The 20541-nt window shown below is 45.5% G+C and overlaps 2 protein-coding genes across 8 annotated transcripts; both read right to left on the bottom strand.

The window, feature by feature from the left end:
* Nucleotides 1-82: 82 nt before the first annotated feature.
* Nucleotides 83-14748, bottom strand: prkacaa (protein kinase, cAMP-dependent, catalytic, alpha, genome duplicate a). 7 transcript variants are annotated; one of them, XM_081716481.1, is made up of 11 exons: nt 14141-14748; nt 8865-8916; nt 7511-7572; nt 6879-7007; nt 6491-6589; nt 6227-6309; nt 6003-6129; nt 4975-5070; nt 4596-4718; nt 4236-4400; nt 83-4037 (listed from the first exon to the last, which is right to left on the bottom strand). In XM_081716481.1, the coding sequence occupies exons 4-11, from the start codon at nt 6939-6941 to the stop codon at nt 3912-3914; spliced, it is 882 nt and encodes a 293-aa protein (XP_081572607.1). In that variant the 5' UTR covers nt 6942-7007; nt 7511-7572; nt 8865-8916; nt 14141-14748; the 3' UTR covers nt 83-3911. The 7 variants fall into 7 exon arrangements, with proteins under 7 accessions (XP_081572607.1, XP_081572606.1, XP_026882572.1 ...); XM_081716480.1 differs by lacking the exon at nt 14141-14748 and adding an exon at nt 9241-9917; XM_027026771.3 differs by lacking the exon at nt 8865-8916.
* A 1071-nt stretch (nt 14749-15819) lies between these two features.
* Nucleotides 15820-20366, bottom strand: asf1ba (anti-silencing function 1Ba histone chaperone). The gene is made up of 4 exons (XM_027026782.3): nt 19886-20366; nt 19409-19524; nt 18061-18237; nt 15820-17621 (listed from the first exon to the last, which is right to left on the bottom strand). Exons 1-4 carry the CDS (start codon nt 19992-19994, stop codon nt 17436-17438), a joined length of 588 nt encoding a protein of 195 aa, XP_026882583.1. The 5' UTR covers nt 19995-20366; the 3' UTR covers nt 15820-17435.
* Nucleotides 20367-20541: the final 175 nt, after the last annotated feature.

The raw sequence follows: 20541 nt of genomic DNA, 5'->3' as shown, positions 1-20541 counted from the left end.
TCTTGTATCAAACTTAAATACTGCGGTGTTTTTATTAAATCCCTTAATAGATGTTTTATTTACATTTCAAACTGGACCCAGGTTGTGTTTTTAACAATTAAAACTTTATTGGAATGATACATGTTGCAAAATATTATCTGTATACTTTTTTTTGTCTTTTTTAACATATTTGATGTGTCTTACGGGTATCCGTCAAGTTTTCCAGAAGGTAAAATAATTAAGACTGTTAAAGGCAGAATATACAGTATTGTTTCCCGAAAAGGTACAATAGACTACACCATCACCATACCCATGTCAGGAGGAAAGTTTCTCGTTATTGAAAATACACTTAGAAAATATGAAAAAAGTAAATCAATGTTTTTTCATGATTTTAAAAAGCAAAACAGAAGAGAGTAAGAAACTGGATGTGCACAAGGGTGATTGGAAGCATGGATCGATGCACACAAATCAGCCGATTGACAACAGAATGAAGGGACGAAAAGAAGACAGAGGGACATAGGACACCAAAACGTTTAAGAGAAGAACTGGGCCCAGGGAACCATGAGGACACAGAAGGGGTGACTGCCGCAGCCCATCAATCCAAGATTACCACTTATTTACATACTTGGTCAGAAGAGGTCTCAAGTGGTACATCTGAGCATTTCATAACTCTTTGGTTATTGGAAAACAATTAGACGCTAGTGCAGATCTGCTAGGTGCCCGACAGACTTGCTGGGGCATTCTGAAGTGTGTGAAGGGCCCATGTGTCTAAGGCATCTCAGGAGGAGGAGGGTGCGTGTCAGCAACCAGCTCCACCCTTTGATACACAAGTTCATGAAGACATAACAGGCCAAAAATTGATCCTTAATTAGATTTGACAGGCTTTATACATATGGTCCTGTGCAATAAATCCGACAAAATCAAAAGAAAGGCTTATATGAACCACTCTTGTACATGCTCTGACAAAGTATATTAATAGGAGATAGTCCTTCTCAAATTTGCATGTTAAAAATATAGCACTGCAGCCAAGCCCAAGTCTGTCAATTTAATAGGGAAAAAAAGTACTTCAGTAAGATTTTCTAGAACAGTTTTTTTTGTTTGTTCTTTCCCAGCACACAAGCTATACAAAGCCAAGAGGTGGCGCTGCGTCCCCTGTTTGGACATCCATTTTAGCACATGCTTAGGAGTAGTTAAAAAAAGAGAGAGATCTGTGATGGTTCATGTTCGCCTCTAGGTGGCACTCAAGAGTAAAGTGAAAAACTTTTTCCCCCTCTTTCTTTTTCTTCTTTTTTTTAAATTTTTTTATTTTTTTATTTTTTAAAGGAAGAGTTCTAAGCAACCCTTCGGTCCATGACAGCTGGTCACCCCAAAACTGTACGCCCCACCAAAGTAAAAGCCCACAGGCCAGGGGTTTGGCTCTGCACGCTGCAGGCCTCGGTGACGTCGGCTTCCCACGGAAGGAGACTGAGAGAAGCAAAAAAACCAAAACCAAAACACCAAAAAAAAAAAAAAAAAAACCCACCACTGAAGCATTTCTCAAATGGCATCCTTTGCACTTGACAGCCATTTGGCGTCGAAAAGAGATCCCTCCGTTAAGCCAAAGAAATATAAACAGTTGCTTCAAAGGTCTGGTTTAAGATGGCACCAACTGTGAGCCTGGTGAACATTCAGTGAAAGTGAATAAACCTATGCAACAATATTAAAAAAAAATAAAAATAAAGGATAAAGTGAGAATCCTTAGTTACATCACATACAAATCACAGAAATGCACAATTTAGTAGGAGCAGTTAGTATAAACACCTACCAAACAGCATGATGGTGACTACTCTGTGACTACAGACAGCAAAAGTAGGTGACCGTTTTCAAAATTAATTAAAACAAATTAAATCACAAATATTTTGTATTATTGCACATGCTGGGGCACTGGGAACATCACTGAGTTACCTGGGTTTAGATTGTCCTGCATCCTACAGTTAGAGAGAGAGAGAGAGAGAGAGAGAGAGTGTGAGTGTGTTAGAGAGAGAGAGTGAGAGTTAGAGAGAGAGAGAGAGAGAGAGAGAGTGAGTGTGTTAGAGAGAGAGTGAGAGAGTTAGAGAGAGAGAGAGAGAGAGAGAGAGAGAGAGAGAGAGAGAGAGAGAGAATGAGTGTGTTAGAGAGAGAGAGAGAGAGTTAGAGAGAGAGAGAGAGAGAGAGAGGGGTCCCCCCTCCCCTTCCCATGTTGTCATAGAACTTTAGCTTCTCACAGGCCATAAATTAAACATGGGGGTTCAGGAACGTTGCCTACTTCTCTTCTATACAGATCAAGCGCATTTACGAGAATGTTCTGCAGTCAGCAAAAAAAACAAAAACAAAATTTGAAGCACAAGCATAGTCCAGTGATCTGGGCTGAAGTGTTTCAGTTAAAAACAACGCAGAAACATAGCGGCATGTAATGTGAAAGTTGACTAAAGGTTCTCTCAGAGGGCATTATAAAGACAGTAAAAAAAAAACAAAAACAAAGCAAAACTACACCCCCCCAATCCCTTACCGATCACTGTGAGAATGTAAGAACAGAGCTCTCTGAACTCAGACTGTGAACTGCATGGTGAGGGAGCATGGTCATATCTGGAGCAGGAACACACCAGAGCCTCAGTGCAATAGCACACACCTCCCCTAACATGTTGGGGTGAAAATAAGAACATGCACCATTTGTACACCCCACCCCCAACCTATTTTATATTGGATGTTTTACAGTTAGCACATCCATCAGCTCCAACCAACATGCGCATTGTGTTTGAACAAAATTTCACATTCTTTTCCATTCTGTCATTTAAAGGGAGGATTTGTTTTCGGGGCAAAAAAACCCATTTAGCCTTCAAATGCTCAGACACTAACCAAAAAGATTAAAATAAATAAATTCAACAGTGTCGTGACTGCAGTTCACCGCCCAGCACACGCATGTGCTACAAATGAGTGAGAGCGCACACTGCCGGCTATTTTATGCCACCGAGCTTCTGCACTGCGGCTGCCGCAAACCCCACTGCTGTGTAGGGTCGTCCGAAGGGCTGGTTGGAACCAAGCACGTGGTCAGAACCAAGTGTCCCAGCACTCTCAGCTGCAGGGAAAGCCTCTGTGTGACTAAGACGGAAGGTATACGTGTGCTTTAAAAAAAAAGGCAGCAAAATGGGGAAAAGAAAAAAGTCACACATCAAAGCTTGAAAAGAAAGAACACCCCAAGAATGACTCTCCCCTGATCAATAACGTGTAGAGCAGGTGTGAACATCGCGTGAGCAGTGGGAATTCTGCAACGGCCTTAAAAAAAAAAAAAAAAAAAAAAGGGTTGGTGGTATGGGGTGGTCATGTAGCCAAGCTTGGCACAAGAAAAGGTGGGGCACGCCACGACAACGCCATACTCAATCGCCGCCAGTGCAGGCGGGCTGGCATGACTCAGAATGCCCCCCCCCAAAAAAGAGAGAAAAAGAAAAACAAACAGAGGTAACCACACAGCAGGGTGGAGGACACCGAGCCAGGCTCAGCTGCTGCACCTACCAGAAGCGAAACCCAGCCCAGTGCCGGAGATGAACCACCACGCCCCGCTGTCCACCAGAGGGACAGCTCTACCTGGAGCACCCCGGCTACAAAACCAGAAGGGACAAGCTAGAAACAAATGGGTACAATTGAAAAGGATGAACCATCTTGAAAGGCAACACTGTTGGCTCTCTCTCCTAGGATGTGTTATTTTTGTTTGCTTGTTTGTTTGTTTTTCCACCTTCTCTCTTCGTCTGTGTGTGTTTGGGGGAGGGGGGGGGTCTACATCAGTGTTTTTGATGTTGTTACTGAATACAAGCTCAGTCCAGTCTATGATCTCTCTCATTCCGCTGCCCCCCGCCCCCTCCCCCACCCTCGTCTACGTCACTCCGTCGCTCTTTCCCCTCCGCTGCTCCTGGCTGGGTCTAGAACTCCGCAAACTCCTTTCCACACTTTTCTGTGAAGGAGACGCGGATCTCCTCTTCCTCGTAGTCGTCGAAGTTGCTGGTGTCCCCTGGACCTTTGCACTTGGGAATGAAGGGGGCCTCCACCTGCAGAACACAGAGGTGTTACACTGACTGCCTGACCACAAATTATTATTATTATTACTATTATTATTATTATTATTATTATTGCGGAGTTTACAACTGCCTACACTATCATAATGAAGCCAATGATATTCTAGCTGACTCGAGACTTCCTGTGAAGCAGTACGTTCAGGTCAGGTCAGGCAGAGCTCTCGCACGGACCTTCCTCTGGTAGATGGCGATCCAGTCGGTGGTGGCGAACCACTTGTGGCCCTTGATGTCGTTGACGCCGTTCTTGAGGTTGCCGTAGCGCTTGGTCAGGTCCACCTGCAGCAGGTTACGTAGCAGGTCTTTCAGGTCCGAGCTGAAGTGGGAGGGGAATCGCACCTGGACAGGGAGGAGATGAAAAGAGCCAGAGAAACGTTAGGCGAGGTGGAGATTATCCCAAATTAATTTATACAAGTTCTCAAGTGTTTTGCTGACTACCAATTTTTAAAGTCTCTGTTGGACATTATACATATCGCCAGAACTGATGTTGGACAGCAGTGAGGTGGCAAGAGCCAATCGCTTTACTCCACTCACCTTGCCCGAGACGATCTTCTCGTAGATCTGAATTGGCTGATCGGCGAAGAATGGAGGGTAACCGGCAGCCATCTCGTAAATCAGCACCCCCAGAGCCCACCAGTCCACTGCTTTATTATAGCCCTGAGAGAGAGAGAGAGAGAGAGAGAGAGAGAGCGCGAGCGAGAGAGTGAGAGAGAGAGAGCAAGAAAGAGAGAGAGAGCGAGAGAGAGAGCGAGAGCGAGAGAGAGAGCGAGAGAGAGAGCGAGAGAGAGAGCGAGAGAGAGAGCGAGAGAGAGAGCGAGAGAGAGAGCGAGAGCGAGAGAGCGCGCGAGTGTAAGTGGGCAAAGCTGCAGCATCCAGATTCTCTTGGGGCTCGTTAACGGTGGGCACTACCCACTTTGCTGAGGATGATCTCTGGTGCCAAGTACTCGGGCGTGCCACACAGCGTCCAGGTCCGGCCCTTGACTCGCTTGGCGAATCCAAAATCTGTCACCTGGGAGCAGCAGGGGCACAGCGTGAAATCAAAAGCTAAGTGGTGTTTTTATCTCCATCTTGAGGACATGCTGAATTTGTTTACAGTGGACAAAAAGCTACCATACAAACAGTGTGCCTCAGTTGTGTTTCAATTGTTATGTAACACTAATTAGAATAAATTGCTCTAAAATATGTTTTGCGTCATGCTAATTCTTATTGGTTTTTGGTTAGCAATGTAGCAATACTGCAGCTAACATTCTGCAGCTAACATTCTGAAACTGACACCTGAGGGCTCCAGAGCTGTGAGGCTTCATCTTAGCTTCTCGCTTAGGGCCGAACGTGTTTTTATGTCAAAACTTGGAGAACATTTCCTGGAAGCTAGTTTAATGTCACTGAAGTAAAATGTCAGCATGTAAAATTCTGAATGTAAAAAAGTAGCAACATTTTGCCTTATAAACACTGTAAAATACATAAGGTTAAACTGTCTTCACAGACCTTTAAATAAGTCTGTATACTGCAATCCCCTTGATCTGCCTGACCCAGATTTCCATTTGTACTTAAAAATTAGGAGGCTGGTTGAAATATTTGTTGACTGGTTCATATATTCAAGACGCCCTGATTTTAAGCATGTGTATTTATGTCTCTGACCAGCAATGACTGAGTGCGAGGCCACTTTCTGTGTGTCACAGTATACACCAGTGGTTTTTACACTGTGCAGTGGAGTGTATTAGGAGCCTCAACGCACTTGCTTAAACTCCCAAAGCCCCTGATAATTAACTGAGGTGCTGAATCAGGCAAGTCAGAGCAGAACAGGACTGAAATGAGCTGTCATTCAACACTTTAAATATGCAAATTTCCAAGTGCACACGTGCTGATGCTTGTGTCTGATCTATCAGTTGAGCTGTCTGCCGGTGTGTGCGCGCGTTCTGTATTCTGTGTATGCGCATTTACCTGTATGTAGCCCTGCTGGTCTATCAGTAGGTTCTCAGGCTTCAGATCTCGGTAGATGAGGTCGAGAGAGTGAAGGTATTCAAAGGTCAGAACTATCTGGGCAGCATAGAAGCGAGCATGGGGCTCACTACACAGAGGGGAAGGGGAGAGAGGAGGACATCTTTAAATTATCTGATTCATCAGCAATCTTCCCAGTGAGGTAACGGCGTGATGCTCCGGCTTACCTGAATCTGCCGATTCTCCTCAAGTGAGAGAACATCTCCCCTCCTGGAACATACTCCATTACCATATACAGGTTACTATTGTCCTGAGGAGTCCAGATCAAAGAAGACACAATTAGACAAAACATCAGTCCTTATTACACTGAAGAAACAACAATAATAATTAAAATGAAAGTGATTATGGGGTAACTAACTTTTGCCCACGTGCGCACGCGAACACACACGCGCGCGCGCGCACACACACACACACACACACACACACACTACCTTGAAGGAGTGCTCCAACCGTACGAGAAAAGGGAAGCTGACAGCCTGTAGGATGCGTTTCTCATTCAGTGTGTGTTCTATCTGTTTCAGCTTGACCACCTGAAGGACATAGCCAACAGCTTCTCAGTGACACCGTCAACACCACAACCATCCCAACACTTATATCTAAAATGCCCTTACACTCTACATTCTCAAATGAGTGTATTGGCCAACAGCCAATCAGCCACACCCAACAAACTTCCAATCCCTTACAGCCAAAACAGCCAGGAAGCCACACCATACCCACAATCAAACACACAACCACACAAACACTTCTCAGCTCCCAGACTGGACCCATAACAGCCAGCGCCCCCTGCCTGCCATTCTCGGTTCCATAACGCCAGCTCACCTTCTGTTTGTCAAGGATCTTCATGGCGTAGTGCAGGCCTGTTTCCCTGTGCTTGACGAGCATGACGCGGCCAAACGAGCCTGTGCCGAGCGTCTTCAGCCTGTCGAACTGCTCCAGGGACGCTGTGTTCTGGAGCGGCAAGACGGGAGGTAGCTCAGTTAAAACGGAGGCCATACACAAAAGAACATCGATCTCAGCACAGTTATATTTACAGCACTTAGCTAAACCCTTTATCCAAAGTGACTTACAATTATAATTAAGGGCCTCTCTCAGGGGCCCAACAGTGGAAACTAGTGGCAGTGAGGCTTGAACTGACAACCTTCTGATTACTAGTCCAGTACCTTTACCTGAGCCACTAAGCTTATTATAATATTATAAGACAATTATAATATTATAAGACAATTGAAAAGGTTAGACATCAATTAAGAACAATCCGTTATGAACAATGAGTTGAACAATCACAATCTACAGTTGACACAGGGTGACGTATCAAACACAGTGCCTACTTTTCACCAATGGCGCACACGCACAACCAACCATATATCTAATACTGGATGTGTGAGTTCTCATTTCTTTGACACTAGATGTATGCATTTTCTCAGATCTTTCCATAAAGGTGGGGCCAAGATTACCTGGGCAGGGTTCTCCCATTTCTTGAGGAAATCTTCTTTGGCTTTAGCGAGAAACTCCTTCACTATGAAAGACAAACAAAGCAAAGTTTCCTGTTCAAATCATCACAGAGAGATGCGTATAAAGAGTCAAAAGCCAGTTATACCTCGTACAAGCTATGTTTATATAGGACAAGATCATTGTCTGCATTTGGGTTCTCCAGACAAATGTTTTTTGGTGTACAACATTTACAACACAGCTACCAGTCAATCGGTCAGCAGAATACTGATATTTCTTACAATATTATTAAACTTGTTTACCATGGGTAATACACTACTGGGCTTTTACCTTCAAGGAATAAGCAGGAACACAATCTTGTCACGTCACTGTCACACCAATGACATCATTTGACTTTTTATTTTTTGGTAAACTGCCGAATTATTGGAAAGGGAACATTGCTAACAGTGCAATCAGCTGCCAGTGTAAGTTTGGGCTTTTTCTAATAAGGTGTCATAAAATCGCTGCTGCCAGGTGGCCGGTTGTGAGTACATCAACAAAAGAGCACACATGTAAAACACACAAGATGGACATTTAAAGTCCTCATTGGCAGAGAACTCGGTGCTATTTCTGGGATGACTGTGGGACCGTGTGTGAGTTTCTGAGTAGGCCCTAATGATCTGGAATCTGACCGCTAGCGCATTATTGTGGTCTATGGAGAGATTACTTCCCCTTTTGGTTCTGTTGGGTGTTTTAAGCCTGTAACTATCTCTGTCTCTCTCACTTCCTCTGCTGTTAAAACCAAATCGACAGCAGTTATCTAACACTTCCTGTTCCCACCATGACACAACAAGAGCAGACTGAGATCAATAGCATCTGGCACTGTGTGTACGTGTGTTTGTCTACACAGCAGAGCATCATCAAAGCCTTAAAAACAACTGAACCCCGAATTAGTACTCCATCAGTAACTAGGTGTGCCCACCTGTAAACACACACACACACACACACACACACACACACACACACACACACACACACACACACACACACCCTTCTGCATGCAGAACTACACACAAGCTTGCTTATCTTTATTAAGCTAACGGCCGTGTGGGAACTCAGTGTGCAGCAATCCCCCTCCCCCTCCTCTTCCCAAGGGTTCTGCGTGCCATGGGCCCTCCTGGGAGGGGCCAAAAATTCTCCAGCACATGGGGCCAAGCTAGCAGGGGTAACGGAAACCCCTCCCCTCAGCAATGGAGCGCAGATGCAGGCGGGGACGTGCCCCCGTGGCGCTCAGTGGCCAAAGTAAAGATGCAAGGGGCTCGGGGGTGGATCAGTGTGTCAGCAGCTCAGGCTGCTGTTGTATCACATGCACACACTCACCAAACTAACTCCTGCTGCCTTCTCTGCGGCCACACCCCTTCCTCTATCAGAACTGCTCACACACACACAAACAAATAAACAGTTTTGACAGGGTTGCATTCTCATTTCTGTTCCATTCAGATAAGGGCTATAGAATCCGGGGAGGGTGGGCAGCATGCGGCCAAAGTTTATCCAGAATATTTAGAGGAGATTCTCCAAAAACCACAGTACAGACAAAAAAGACCCCCACATTCTGGCTTTAACTGCACACTTACACACATTTTTTTTGTTGAAGGACTTCTATCTGAAACACTCCAATTCTCTGGAAACCTTGTGTACTTTATTACAATTTTGACTCTCTCTACATCTTTTACTACATCTCACTGCAGTTACTCACCTGAAATCAAACTCAACAGCTCCCGCCAACACTCTGGCTCTAGCTCCAACGGCATTAGGGGAGTGCTGCTTGTCTTTAAACTGGCCTCTCTTTCAACTCGCAGCCATGGCTACCAGAGGGAAGTAGCAGACTGCCACGGTGGGTTCTCCCTCCCTCCCTCGCTCCCTCCCTCAGGGAGCGTGGGAGCGTCCTAGGCTCCCACCGTCTCAGCTGCCCGAGACGAAGGCTCCTGCATCCCTCTGTGCTCCTGCAGCTGCACGTCAGCACTGTCCCCCCCACTCCACCCCACCCTAAACAAGCAGCATCACGGTTCCATGGTCCCCTCTGGTGCAGATCCGTGCTCGATCGGTATGGATATCAACTTTACCACCAAGCTCCGCGCTCTGGATTTCTCTCGTGCCGTTCTTCCTCTCTGAGTCGCCACCCTTTTTTCTCTCTCTCTCTCTCTCTCTCTCTCCTCCCCTCCCTCTATGGCGTCAGCTAAACGGTGCATTGCCTTTGCTGAAGGTCTATACAGATTTTACCCAGGCCGATCAATCGGACTCGTGTTCCGTTTGTATCAATATTTATTCTGCACACAAAGTCGCCGTAATGTAGGACACACAAAGCAGAAAGCAAACACTCTCGTAAGCATGCCCGTACACAAACACACACACACACACACACACACACACACACACACACACACACACTATATTGACCATAAGAGAGGCCTGGTCACCAGGGGTGGAGCCAAACCATAATGGCACAGATCATTTCCAGCAAGCCCCCGAGGTGATAAACAGTGCTTGTACTGGACCGATAGGGGTCAAGGCGAAAGCCAGTGAGTGTTGATCTCAGTACTGCCTGAGTGCTTGGTAAAATCTGCGTGATGTGGATGTGCGCACAGAGATGGCCATCCCTGCTGGTGCTCAGACTCCACGCTGCCACTTTGCCATCGATCAACTGCATCAGCGGGCTCAGCTCCCAGGCCTACGAGCCTCTGCAGAATTCACACCACCAGCGTCGGCTAGGGCTGCACTGAAGAGGAGTTTACTTGAGCGCCAGTATGCACACACGCGCGTGCGCACACACACACACACAACCACAAAAATCAAAAGCAGCCCTTATTTGCAAAGAGCCCCAGGCAATGCAGCTTTTAGCCCTGATGCTATCTGGCCCCAAGCACACCGGCTTGGTGGAGACTAGTGAAAACGAACGCGTTCCAGTGGGCCCCACCACTGGCACGGTCTGAAGAAACATGACCTCTTTAAGGGAAGTCCAGGAAGCGAAGGGCAGGCAAACAATAAAACAGCTGCCATTATGCAAGCCAAAATGAACTGTAGCGTAGAGGGATATTTATAGACACTTTAAGAGCCCCGCCTTGACAGCGTGTCAAATCACAGCCACACTTGCAAACAGGCAGATGTGGGCTATGGAACTTGCCAGTAAAGCAATCTGAGTAAGCAAATCTCAAACGAGGTATCAGGGGAAAGGTCAAAAAGGCCAGAGTTTGATGACACTGCTACGACTGGGCAAGTAATTGTAAGAAGGTATAATCCTTGCAATACGGTTAAAACCGGCCGGAATAATTTTGTCCAAAGGAATAATGTTTGCTGAATTGTCTGAATGCTGTGACTCGTCAAAATAAGCAGCGGAATAAGCAGAAGACATCTGGAATGTCTGAGGTTGTTCAGGATGTACAAAGCATAAATAAATGAATAAAGTCAGAAGGCCAACTGCCATAATGTAGCCTTAAGCAATATTGATTTTTCAGACGTCAACATCATGATACCAATTTAAAAACAATATAACGTACAGCCCCAGCAGGCATCCTACAGTCTTCTGAGGCTTGCACGCCGAAGCAGAAGAGTGCCGAGTCCCCACAAATCAGGAGCCACTGAAAGGTCACCGGGGAGACAGTCACACAGCCTCCCTGGAACCCTGTGTGACGCGGTCAACGCCAGGCAACAGAGCAAACATTAGGTGGTGAATAAAAAGAGCTTTGTGTGTGTGTGTGTGTGTGTGTGTGTATACGCATGCTGCCAAACTCACATCAGTCCAACGAGCTTCCACAGCAAAGTGTATTAAATATTACCTAATCCAATCCAATACCTAAAAACAGCTCCATCTTACAGGGTCTCGTCAGCAGAGAATGATGTATCTCCTTATCAAGACAAAAACAATAAATTTAATAAAAATATGTTCCTAAATATTGGCTAACTTGTGACCAATCTTGCAAGTACTAGAGAACAAGAGATTACTATACATGTTGCTTCACCCTCTCTCTTGGTCGGCTCATCCTTCCACAGTCCCACCCAATCACAGTCACTGGGCATAGCATCAGGCCCTGCCCATTACAGCAAACTGCATAAACCACTTACTAGAAACAAAGATCTCTGGCTTATCCCGGACCCGGTGGTGACGGCCCGGGCCACTGCCCGAGTCCCCAAGGCAGGGTCCCACCTGCTGGAACAGTCTCCCCACCAGTCTCTGCAGCACGGACATGCTCGAGTCAATATCCAGCTTGGACAGGGGACATGCAAACTGGCAGCACTCATGGCTCATACCAAAAGGTACTTCAGGCAGTACCTCCTCTTGCACGAGACTCCACACAGTCCTCACTCCACCATGTGTGTGCAGAGGGTCCCATTGTAGGTCACATGGCTGAGTCCCTCCACTTCCTGTCCCCCACCCTCTTCCTGTGCCCGGAGACTTCCTCAGGCGGTGCTGTAAGCCAAAGTCACTGTTCTCTCTTTTTCTCTCCCTCTATCTCCCCCCCCCCCCCCCCCCCAACACCATCCCCCGCCCAAAGGGAGCAGCCATGTTGTTCTCTCTGGCTGTGCCTGCAGCGGAATGTGAGCCTTACACGGGGCAGCAGCTCCAAGTGCAGTCTTTGCACCTGTCTCTGGGGATCAGGGCATCCCACCCGCGAAAAGGACGAGAAGCACACTATGGGCAGAAACTCCAGCCGCCACCCACCTAAACAGGGGCTGCAGTGGAGCACAGCCAGGCGTTCGTCCTTCTCCTTCACATTAATGTCCCAGGAACAAGTGAATCTGTCAGTCTCGTTCAAATGACATTCAGCTGCATGCCAGTAGAAAGCTGCTCTTCACACATGGGCTCAAGCAGCGGCTAGCCAAGCTCCTTTCACACATCTCTGTCCTGCCACGCTGCCAGGAAGCTACGGCTCAGACGAGACCGACCGCCACTAACCCCTGCCTGCCAGGCTGGTGGGCAGACGGGACACACACAAAGGAACAGCCAGCTACTCTAGTTTGGTTTTTACCTCCAGCCATGCGGGTGTTCAGTAGACGTTACAGACTATTACACACCACAGGGAGTGGTGGGCTACACTGAAAAATCATACCTTTTTTTACTTGCTGGCAGCAAAGTTGGAAACATTCAGGCCATACGGTTGCAAATCGCCTCTTAGCCTTTATTTTGGAGTTTAAAAAACAACCACCACCACAAACAACAGAGCAAAGGCAGCATAGGGCTGCATCTCAGGGTGCACACAAAGTGGTCTTGTTCTGAACTCGAGTCATCGCATGATGTTCAAGGGACTCCCTGCCGCCAGACACCAGCCCCCGGGGAAAAAAAAAAAAAAGTTTGGTTTTTTCCCCCCTCCACGAGTGTCATCATATGAACCCGCCTTCACAACTCCTCCAGTAGTGATTTGGGGGAGTCCTCCTCCCCCACCCTCCAATCCCACACCCGTCCCTTCCCACACCCACTATTAGTCCTATGAGCTTTTGCCCAATCATAGAATTACAAGCTTTTCAGGTGTTCTCAACTTAAATCCCCCTCAAACACACACGGAGAAAGCAAAACTGCTTTCTAAGAGCTACTTATGCAATGGGAGTTACACCTGAATACTCCACTGAGCCATCTAAGAATAGCAGTGGGCCTTTAGTTCACAGTAAGTTAGCTCAAAGTCTTAGAGTGAGGTTTGCACTACAGTACCCAGAAACTACAGCATTTGCTACAAGTCAACTCCTCTTTGTCCATAGCAACCCCATGAACTGCCTGACAAAACAAAACAGAGCTGTGTTACTGCACCAATAAAAGTGATTCGCCCAAATTGGCGTGTGAATACATACTGCATTGTAACCACATATGCGACCATGTGACCCAACATCAACTCTGCCAAGAGCAGCTTTGCTCTCTAATCCAAAAACACCTCAAAAAACAGGTGAGCATTAACATTTGGCCTTAATATTAGTTAAAAGGCCGGCAGTTAAGAAATATCCTAAGAGAACTGCTTAGCTCCATGTCCTTCTCACTAACTGCCAGCAAAGTCCTGATACCTCAGGTTCCTCATATCAGCACTTCCTAATGCCAACTGACCCATGCCAACATGCCACATACACACATACAGATAGTGTCCTTTCTGAAATCTTTCCAAAACAATAAATAAACTCCACTCATTGCAAGGCACTTCTAAGAAGCAATGCAAATAGAAACTAAGAGAGGACCCTATAAGAGTTCAGGACTCTTTAATCTTATTGGCTGGAGATTTGATGAGCTTCAACACACATCAGTATTGTGGGAAATCTTCACACTGAAGCACCAAAACATAATACCATATTACCAAAGGTTTTTGTTGGAATTTCCTAGTTTCTATCCGATCCAAAAGCTTTTAAGCAAAGTTTTCAAGATGCCCATCAAAAATTATTTATGGTGCGCCATTCACTCGGGAAGTTCTGTTCTGTTCCCCGAAGAGTTTGGAGATGGAGAAACATCTGTGCCACATCAGGCCTTCGAGGCCGTCAACCATACAGCATCCTCAAAATGTCACGATCATTTGGTGACTCTTGACAAGCGATACAACGCCAAATGTACCGAAACCACGTACTTCCATAGTGCGTTCCACAGTCTATCTAGACAGACAGTCCATCGTCTCCAGAAAGACACTCACCGCTCTCCATCTCGTTGCCCTTGTTCTTGGCGGTGGGCGCGTTGCCCATGATTGCAGGCCAGGTAGGAGATCCCTCGGTTCGGCTTTTCTTACAAGTCTTCAGACCTCGTCCCTAAGTGAACATACGATTTCTGGTAGCGCTGCACTGGCTAGCTAGAGTTGTTCGTAACCATAACTAGTCGACTCGCCAAGCGCCACACACCGTGTCCGCTGCTAAAGCTTCGCTTTACCGATAATAATCCAGCAGGTTCGGCTAATGGTAGCTAGCTAACCTAGCTAACCGAGCTAGCTATCGAACGCGCGCCAGCTAGCTAACAGCGCGTGCTAGCGGACAGCGCGTGCGCGCTAACTGGCTAGTCTCGCTCTCTCTCTCTCTTCCTTTCTCGCTCCCACCAAAGGCCTTCGACTTTTCCTCCTTACTGCACGACACAGCCGTGTTTCCCGTCGGCCGGTCGCTTCCTTAAATGTCGTCTGTGGCGTTACCGCGAACGTTTCAGGCTCATGCAGCGATCGAGTCTTGTAACAGTAACTGTCTTGTTGGCATAATTCGACAGTCAAACCCCACCATTAATCCCCCAGCCACAGCTACTGGGAACTCCTGTTTTACACAGAGCCCGCCTCTGAACGTTTGCTATTGGGCACTCTACACGTGACGTTTTGCTACATGTCGCCGACTATTGGATGCGCGACCAATCGTTTAGGGCAGGAGGCGTTATGATTCGTCAACTGATATCGGTCGGTACGATTAGATTCCTCCCCCACAAACTGACAAATAACGTCACCTATTTTCATTTTCATTTAATATAATTTTATTTTTGTAGGGCTTTTTTGTGATACATGTTACCTACCGAACGCAGAAATGGTTTAATCATTAGTAGGAGATGACTCTCAGAGATGTAGAGAACCAAATGGCCTTGCAGACCCCTCCCACCAGACTAATCAGTGATTGGTTGCGTGACGTCAGGACAGCCTATTTTTAGAATGTTGGTCAGAATTTGCGGCACGCGGACACCCTACGTCTAGAATATTAAAACGTGATGTGTTGTCCAAGGCTACAATGGTGAGATCGTATGACTGGTTGAAATACAACCTACATTATTTTGTTTAGGTAGACGCAGAGCAATGCATCATTATATTTGACCACAATACAATCAGTTTTCAATGAAAAGGGAAAGGTCGTTTAGTTTAAATCATGTTATGGGCATCACACCTGACAACCTTTTAGTTGCTTGCACGTTCTTGCATAAAACTGCACTAAGGGGATCAATAATTACCCCAGTGAACTATGTTTAATAACACCATTGTAACTTGTCTTAGCACACAAGTATTAGACTAGTGAAGTAAAAAGTCAAAATTGAGATGAAATTAAGTATCAAGGCTAATATAAGTACAGATAATGAGATCAAATGAGACAAAAAAAAGCATTAAGGCAGCAACACTCTGAGGTCTTGTCATAGATGCAGCAATAATCCATGTTGCCTAGCAACAGCAAGCAAGCAGGACCCCTTGCTCCAAAAATGGCGAGGGAGGTGAGCTCCTGCATAACACAGCACTGATGTTTTTTTATGAATGAAGAGGAGGGGAAAAGAAGCAGAGCTGTACTTACACTCTTCATCTCTCAGGCATTAAACTCGCATCCCTTCTTTGCACAACTGCATTGCCGTCACTGCAACCACGAATTAAATTAAACAGAACTCAAATTTATTTTACGCTTTTTACATGTTGCCACAAATCAGCTTTATAGAAATTACATATACACAGAGTCCAATTCCAGTTCCATAATGAGCAGGCCAGTGTGACAGTGGCAAATAAACACTCCCGGAGAACATATGGAAAAAACCTTGAGAGGAACCAAGCCTCAGAAGGGGAACCCATCACCTTCAAGCTGACACAGAATAGCAACTTTGTAACACATAATGAATAAAGTCTCTTTTACTAATAACTTTAAATAAACTTTATAAGACTAACATTTCACAAAGGTGCTCAGATTATACAGTGAGAACCAATTAGCACTATTAAGTCCAGAGAGTAATCAACTAAACAGTATAGTAGAATTGATGGCAGTGGTGACTGGCTATTCACTGAAGTCTCCATGGCATCCACAATCTTTGACCTTTTCAGGAGAGAATTTGGAACCTACAGATAAGCCATTACCCATTACTGGTTAAGGTACAGTTGGAAGGTCCACAGTGGTCAGGTAAGCAGGGCCACATCTTCCGGGTCAAGCTTGCATCAGCATGAGATGAAACAAGAAGCAGCTGTTGCGTCATCTCCAGTGTCAACAAATTAGTGCGAGAGCACGAGTGGCAGGATGACAGCACCAGCCTGTCTACCTTAACTCTCCATGTCCAAGAACCCGAACATCTGCATGATTTATACAACACGAAAAACATCATTTCCACACTTGATGGGATATGAATGAAAATGCTCCTCCTCCTGCCAACTTGCATAAGTCAAGGTATTAACAGATAACAGTCCCTTGTGACCCAAGACATGACGGTTCTTAATAGCAAATAAATTCACTTAGATACGGAGGAACATGGTCCTGTAGAGCTTTGTATGTCAGTAAAATAATTCTTCCTGCTGCATTCTGGATTAAATGAAGCTTGTTTGAACTCTTACGAGAACATCCAGATAGCAAGAAAAACAGCTTTCCCTATAACAAAAGATATTTATTTATTTGGAGAGCTGGTATACAAACAGAAAAAAAAAAAAAAAAATCATATATACAGTATAATACAACTCCATTGGCAAACCATCTGTTAAAAGTGGTGAATCATGTTATCCACAGCCCTTACTACTCAATACTGACATGACACGATATTTCTAAGCCTTCTTAAATAACTCTGAAAACTTGTCAGTCTGATGGATAGTGGTTTAATGTCAAATGCTGTAGCGGCTCTAACGTGGCTCCAGCTGGTTCAGACCACATCCCAGTGAGCAGACGTAGTGGGTGGGAATGGAAAAGTCCTTCTCAGCACTGTGTGCCCACCTCCTCGGTTTGCTAATAGGCTCGAGTCTGCAGGTAGAATTAGTCAATTTAACTGGGTGATGCGAAGTCAGGGCAGGACTAAATGTTCTGAAACTGATGGTACATAACTTGGCAAAGAAAGAAAAAAGGTGCCAGTGATTGTTTAAGCCAGTATACTGAACATATCAGGACCTAGACTGAAACCCAATTCCAGAGCCGAGAGTGAGGCTTTCAGAGTCAGCGTGTCATTGGCATGTGGCCTTGGGGGATCTCACGTGCGCACTGTTAAAGGTGGCGACTGTTTTACAGGAGGGCCACAGGGCTTTACAAACAGTCCATGGAGTTGTCCGGCATTAATCCGAGAGCCTTGCCTGGGGGGCATGCGGGGGGCAGCATGGCGTTAGGGGCAGGGTCGACGTTCTCAGAATCCTCCATCTTCTCCGAACCGCCCTCCCAGTTGATGTGGAAGCGGGTCACGCGTGGGTTTGAGGCCAAAATGTTCCTCTGGAGCTGAGGAAAAAACAGTGAAGAAGATCTGATTATACAGAGGTCAGCAGGGCCCCTAAAAGTGAAGTACTGGGCATAAGGCTGACCCAAATATTTTTAATATTGCACATTTATTAAAATAAACAAATCTTCCAAGAAACACAGACAAAGGGTGTAATAAGAAAATGCATTTAATGGCATATAAGGTCTATCTGAAATGTCTACTGGAACAGCCAGTAAAGCGAGATGATGGCAACCTGTGTCACTGGTTTGATTCCCAGGGAGCCCATATTGAAAAATGTAGAATTGTAAATCCAAGTTTCTTACAAGTCTTAAAAAGACAATAAATGTAAACCGTTGGTGTTGTCTTAGCATTTGTTGTTGTTTTTTTTCCAGATTCACAATGAAAAGTTTTACCTAAAGCCTTCAATGAAGTTCAAAGAGAGACATCCCACGTCCTTACCTGCCCATAGTCAGGTTTGAGGGGTGGGTTCTCCCTGAGCTCGGCATCCGTGTACTCGTTGTTGACGTAATACCCAATGCGGATAAACTCCTGCCCTCTGTACGTACACGTAATCAGGACAACAGTCACACCCACGGCGTCACTCTCGGGTATCAAGGAAGGGACCGGCGCATCCGCCTGGTGGTGCACACGACAGTGCCAAGAGTAGAGTTACATTTTCTCTCATGATGACAATGAGAAACACTATCATGCACTGGCCCAAGCACTGTAGGAATCAATGAACCACAATCTCCATTTTTAAAACTTATTTACCAGAATTCGTTTTAAATATTCCAAATTTGAAATAATTCTTGACCTGTTACTGAGTGAGAAACATTTATGCCCTTAAAATGTAACAAAGGCTATGCCAAATCAAGGTGCATTTTTATAATGTGAGCCATTCGGTATGTGTTGTGGTCTGTACGGCTCCACTTGATGGACCACACCCCAAGTTCGGCAGTTGGCTGCGATTGGACAGTGACTGCATTTTCATTGTGTTACAAATAGCACACTGTTCTTGACTGAAATACAATGATGTGTATCTTGTTTTGGCATGGTCACAACAGCACACAGTGGAATGCAATACAGTTGATTGCATTTCAAGGTGGTTTGCATTCAGTGGTGACACGATTTCAGCATTTCATTCATTAAATATAAATTCATAAATAGTTTTTTTTATTCTCTTAGCGATCGAGCGCCTATCAATGCAATGACCTTTTACCTTACATTCTGCCACGTTTTCAGCAAATCACTGTATAAATGCAGTCCTGTTTGCATTGCAGTCCACTGTGTTCATTGTAATGACTGCATTTCAATGAGGCATGTGCGTTTCGAAGTGGAACACAATATGGTTGGGCCTTGAAAACACTTCAAGGTGGACTGTATTCAATTCTGACATGAATTAAGCTTTTTAAAAAAAAGCACATCTCCATGTATTGTTTTGGTAAAGAGGCCGAGCAGCAAACTCTGGCCATTTGCATGTGCACGTGATGAAGACAACAGTCACACCCACAGTAATATGCCAAAAGATTTGATTTTCATTCTGGCACTTATTCTGCGTGTTGTTACTGAACAGAAATGTCACGTGTGTATTGCATTTCACATTTCCCCATTGTCATGACTGCATTTCAACCGGGGCAGGAGTTTCTTTCCCCACAAAATGCAAACTAAAAAATGTTTTCATACAGTCCAGAGCAAAAGACCTTAAACTGAACTAATATATCACATTTTACAGTTACAAACGAGGCAATCAGGGTCTCCTTTCAACAGGCTTACACGTGACATTCATCTTTAGGGTGTTCCGACTGACCTGAAACACGAACATGTGCCGCCCTGCGGGGACTGGGCCTACCAGGACCGAGTCAAGAGTCTGGTCATACTCTTCACTCTCGGCTGAGCCCACGTATATGATTTTCCACTCGAGATCTGGAAGAGAAACACAGGGTTGGACTGTATTGGCTGGCTGGCTGGCGACCTGCGACAAACAAACTCACGATTCCCAACAAAGTTAGCGAAACCATAAACCGACCGAGGTAGTTCAGAGATTGGGTTTCATACCTAATTGATATAAGCTCACCACATAGTGTTTCTACAGACTGTAGTTTACACGTGTTACTTTAACTACACCAAATCAAGGCCATTACGTGTGTAGAGAATTAGAGTTCAGACACTAGGAGCGTTATTTCAACATCGCGCCATCCTGTTCACCTAGTTAGCTAGCTAGGACAGCACAGGCAAGTCAGCTCGGAGAGTAAAAGATGTTAGACTCCACCAGAAAGCCGCTCACCTTCTGGAAGGTCCTCCATGCACTCAAACGTGATCTCAAACTGGAAAGGATTTCCAAAGGGGCTCGGGTTGTCCAGCACGGCGACGTTTAGCACCTGCACCTTCGCCATTTGCTCTCACCAGCCAAATCAAGCCAGAAATAAAAATTACGGCCGCCACAAACAGGAAGGGAAGAGATGAGGAAATTATAGAGGAAAAAAGCCCCAAAATTCTTTAATGACCTTTTAAAGGCCTGAAAAATTCAGCAAGTGGAAGTAGAAGTAACGTCAGCTAGCGCTAGCTTAGCTACAGCTAGCTGCTGTTCCGCGGGCACTCGGGGTCCGATGCCAAGATGATGTCGCTCTTGACTCACTCTTCCCAATAACTTAAAATAGACCACTACACGACCAAAGGCTTTAATTTAAATAGTATCTTCGTGCAGCGCGACGCTGTAGTAATTTCAATCGACAATAAAAACCTACGGTATGCTCTCCCGCCAGTACGTTCAGAAAATTTCACTAGAGCGTAAAAAAGAGAGGCTGCACTAGAGGCTGATTGGCTCGCTAACCGGATGTCCTGGGTTTACTTGTTGCTGATTGGACAGCTGTGCGTCCGGTGCATCCCACTTCTTTGTTGCGACGTTAATCATCGGAATTACTGAAAGTGCTGGATCAGAAA

This window comes from Electrophorus electricus, chromosome 6, assembly GCF_041902795.1.
Source record: "Electrophorus electricus isolate QZ-2024a chromosome 6, ASM4190279v1, whole genome shotgun sequence".
In the NCBI taxonomy this organism is placed as follows: domain Eukaryota; kingdom Metazoa; phylum Chordata; class Actinopteri; order Gymnotiformes; family Gymnotidae; genus Electrophorus; species Electrophorus electricus.
Note: the sequence above shows the minus strand (reverse complement) of the source record. Positions and strands in the feature narration are given on the sequence as shown.

What these genes read in the sequence shown, in the direction of transcription:
- prkacaa (XM_027026770.3), bottom strand. Translation starts at nt 9,295, where the DNA reads ATGCCGTTGGAGCTAGAGCCAGAGTGTTGGCGGGAGCTGTTGAGTTTG. An exon ending in AATGGGAGAACCCTGCCCAG is followed by an intron (nt 7,008 to 7,510) that starts GTAATCTTGGCC and finishes TTGCCGCTCCAG; the next exon opens with AACACAGCGTCCCTGGAGCA. An exon ending in GGTTGGAGCACTCCTTCAAG is followed by an intron (nt 6,310 to 6,490) that starts GTAGTGTGTGTG and finishes TGGACTCCTCAG; the next exon opens with GACAATAGTAACCTGTATAT.
- asf1ba (XM_027026782.3), bottom strand. Translation starts at nt 19,994, where the DNA reads ATGGCGAAGGTGCAGGTGCTAAACGTCGCCGTGCTGGACAACCCGAGC. An exon ending in GGCACATGTTCGTGTTTCAG is followed by an intron (nt 18,238 to 19,408) that starts GTCAGTCGGAAC and finishes GTGCACCACCAG; the next exon opens with GCGGATGCGCCGGTCCCTTC. An exon ending in TCAAACCTGACTATGGGCAG is followed by an intron (nt 17,622 to 18,060) that starts GTAAGGACGTGG and finishes TTTTTTCCTCAG; the next exon opens with CTCCAGAGGAACATTTTGGC.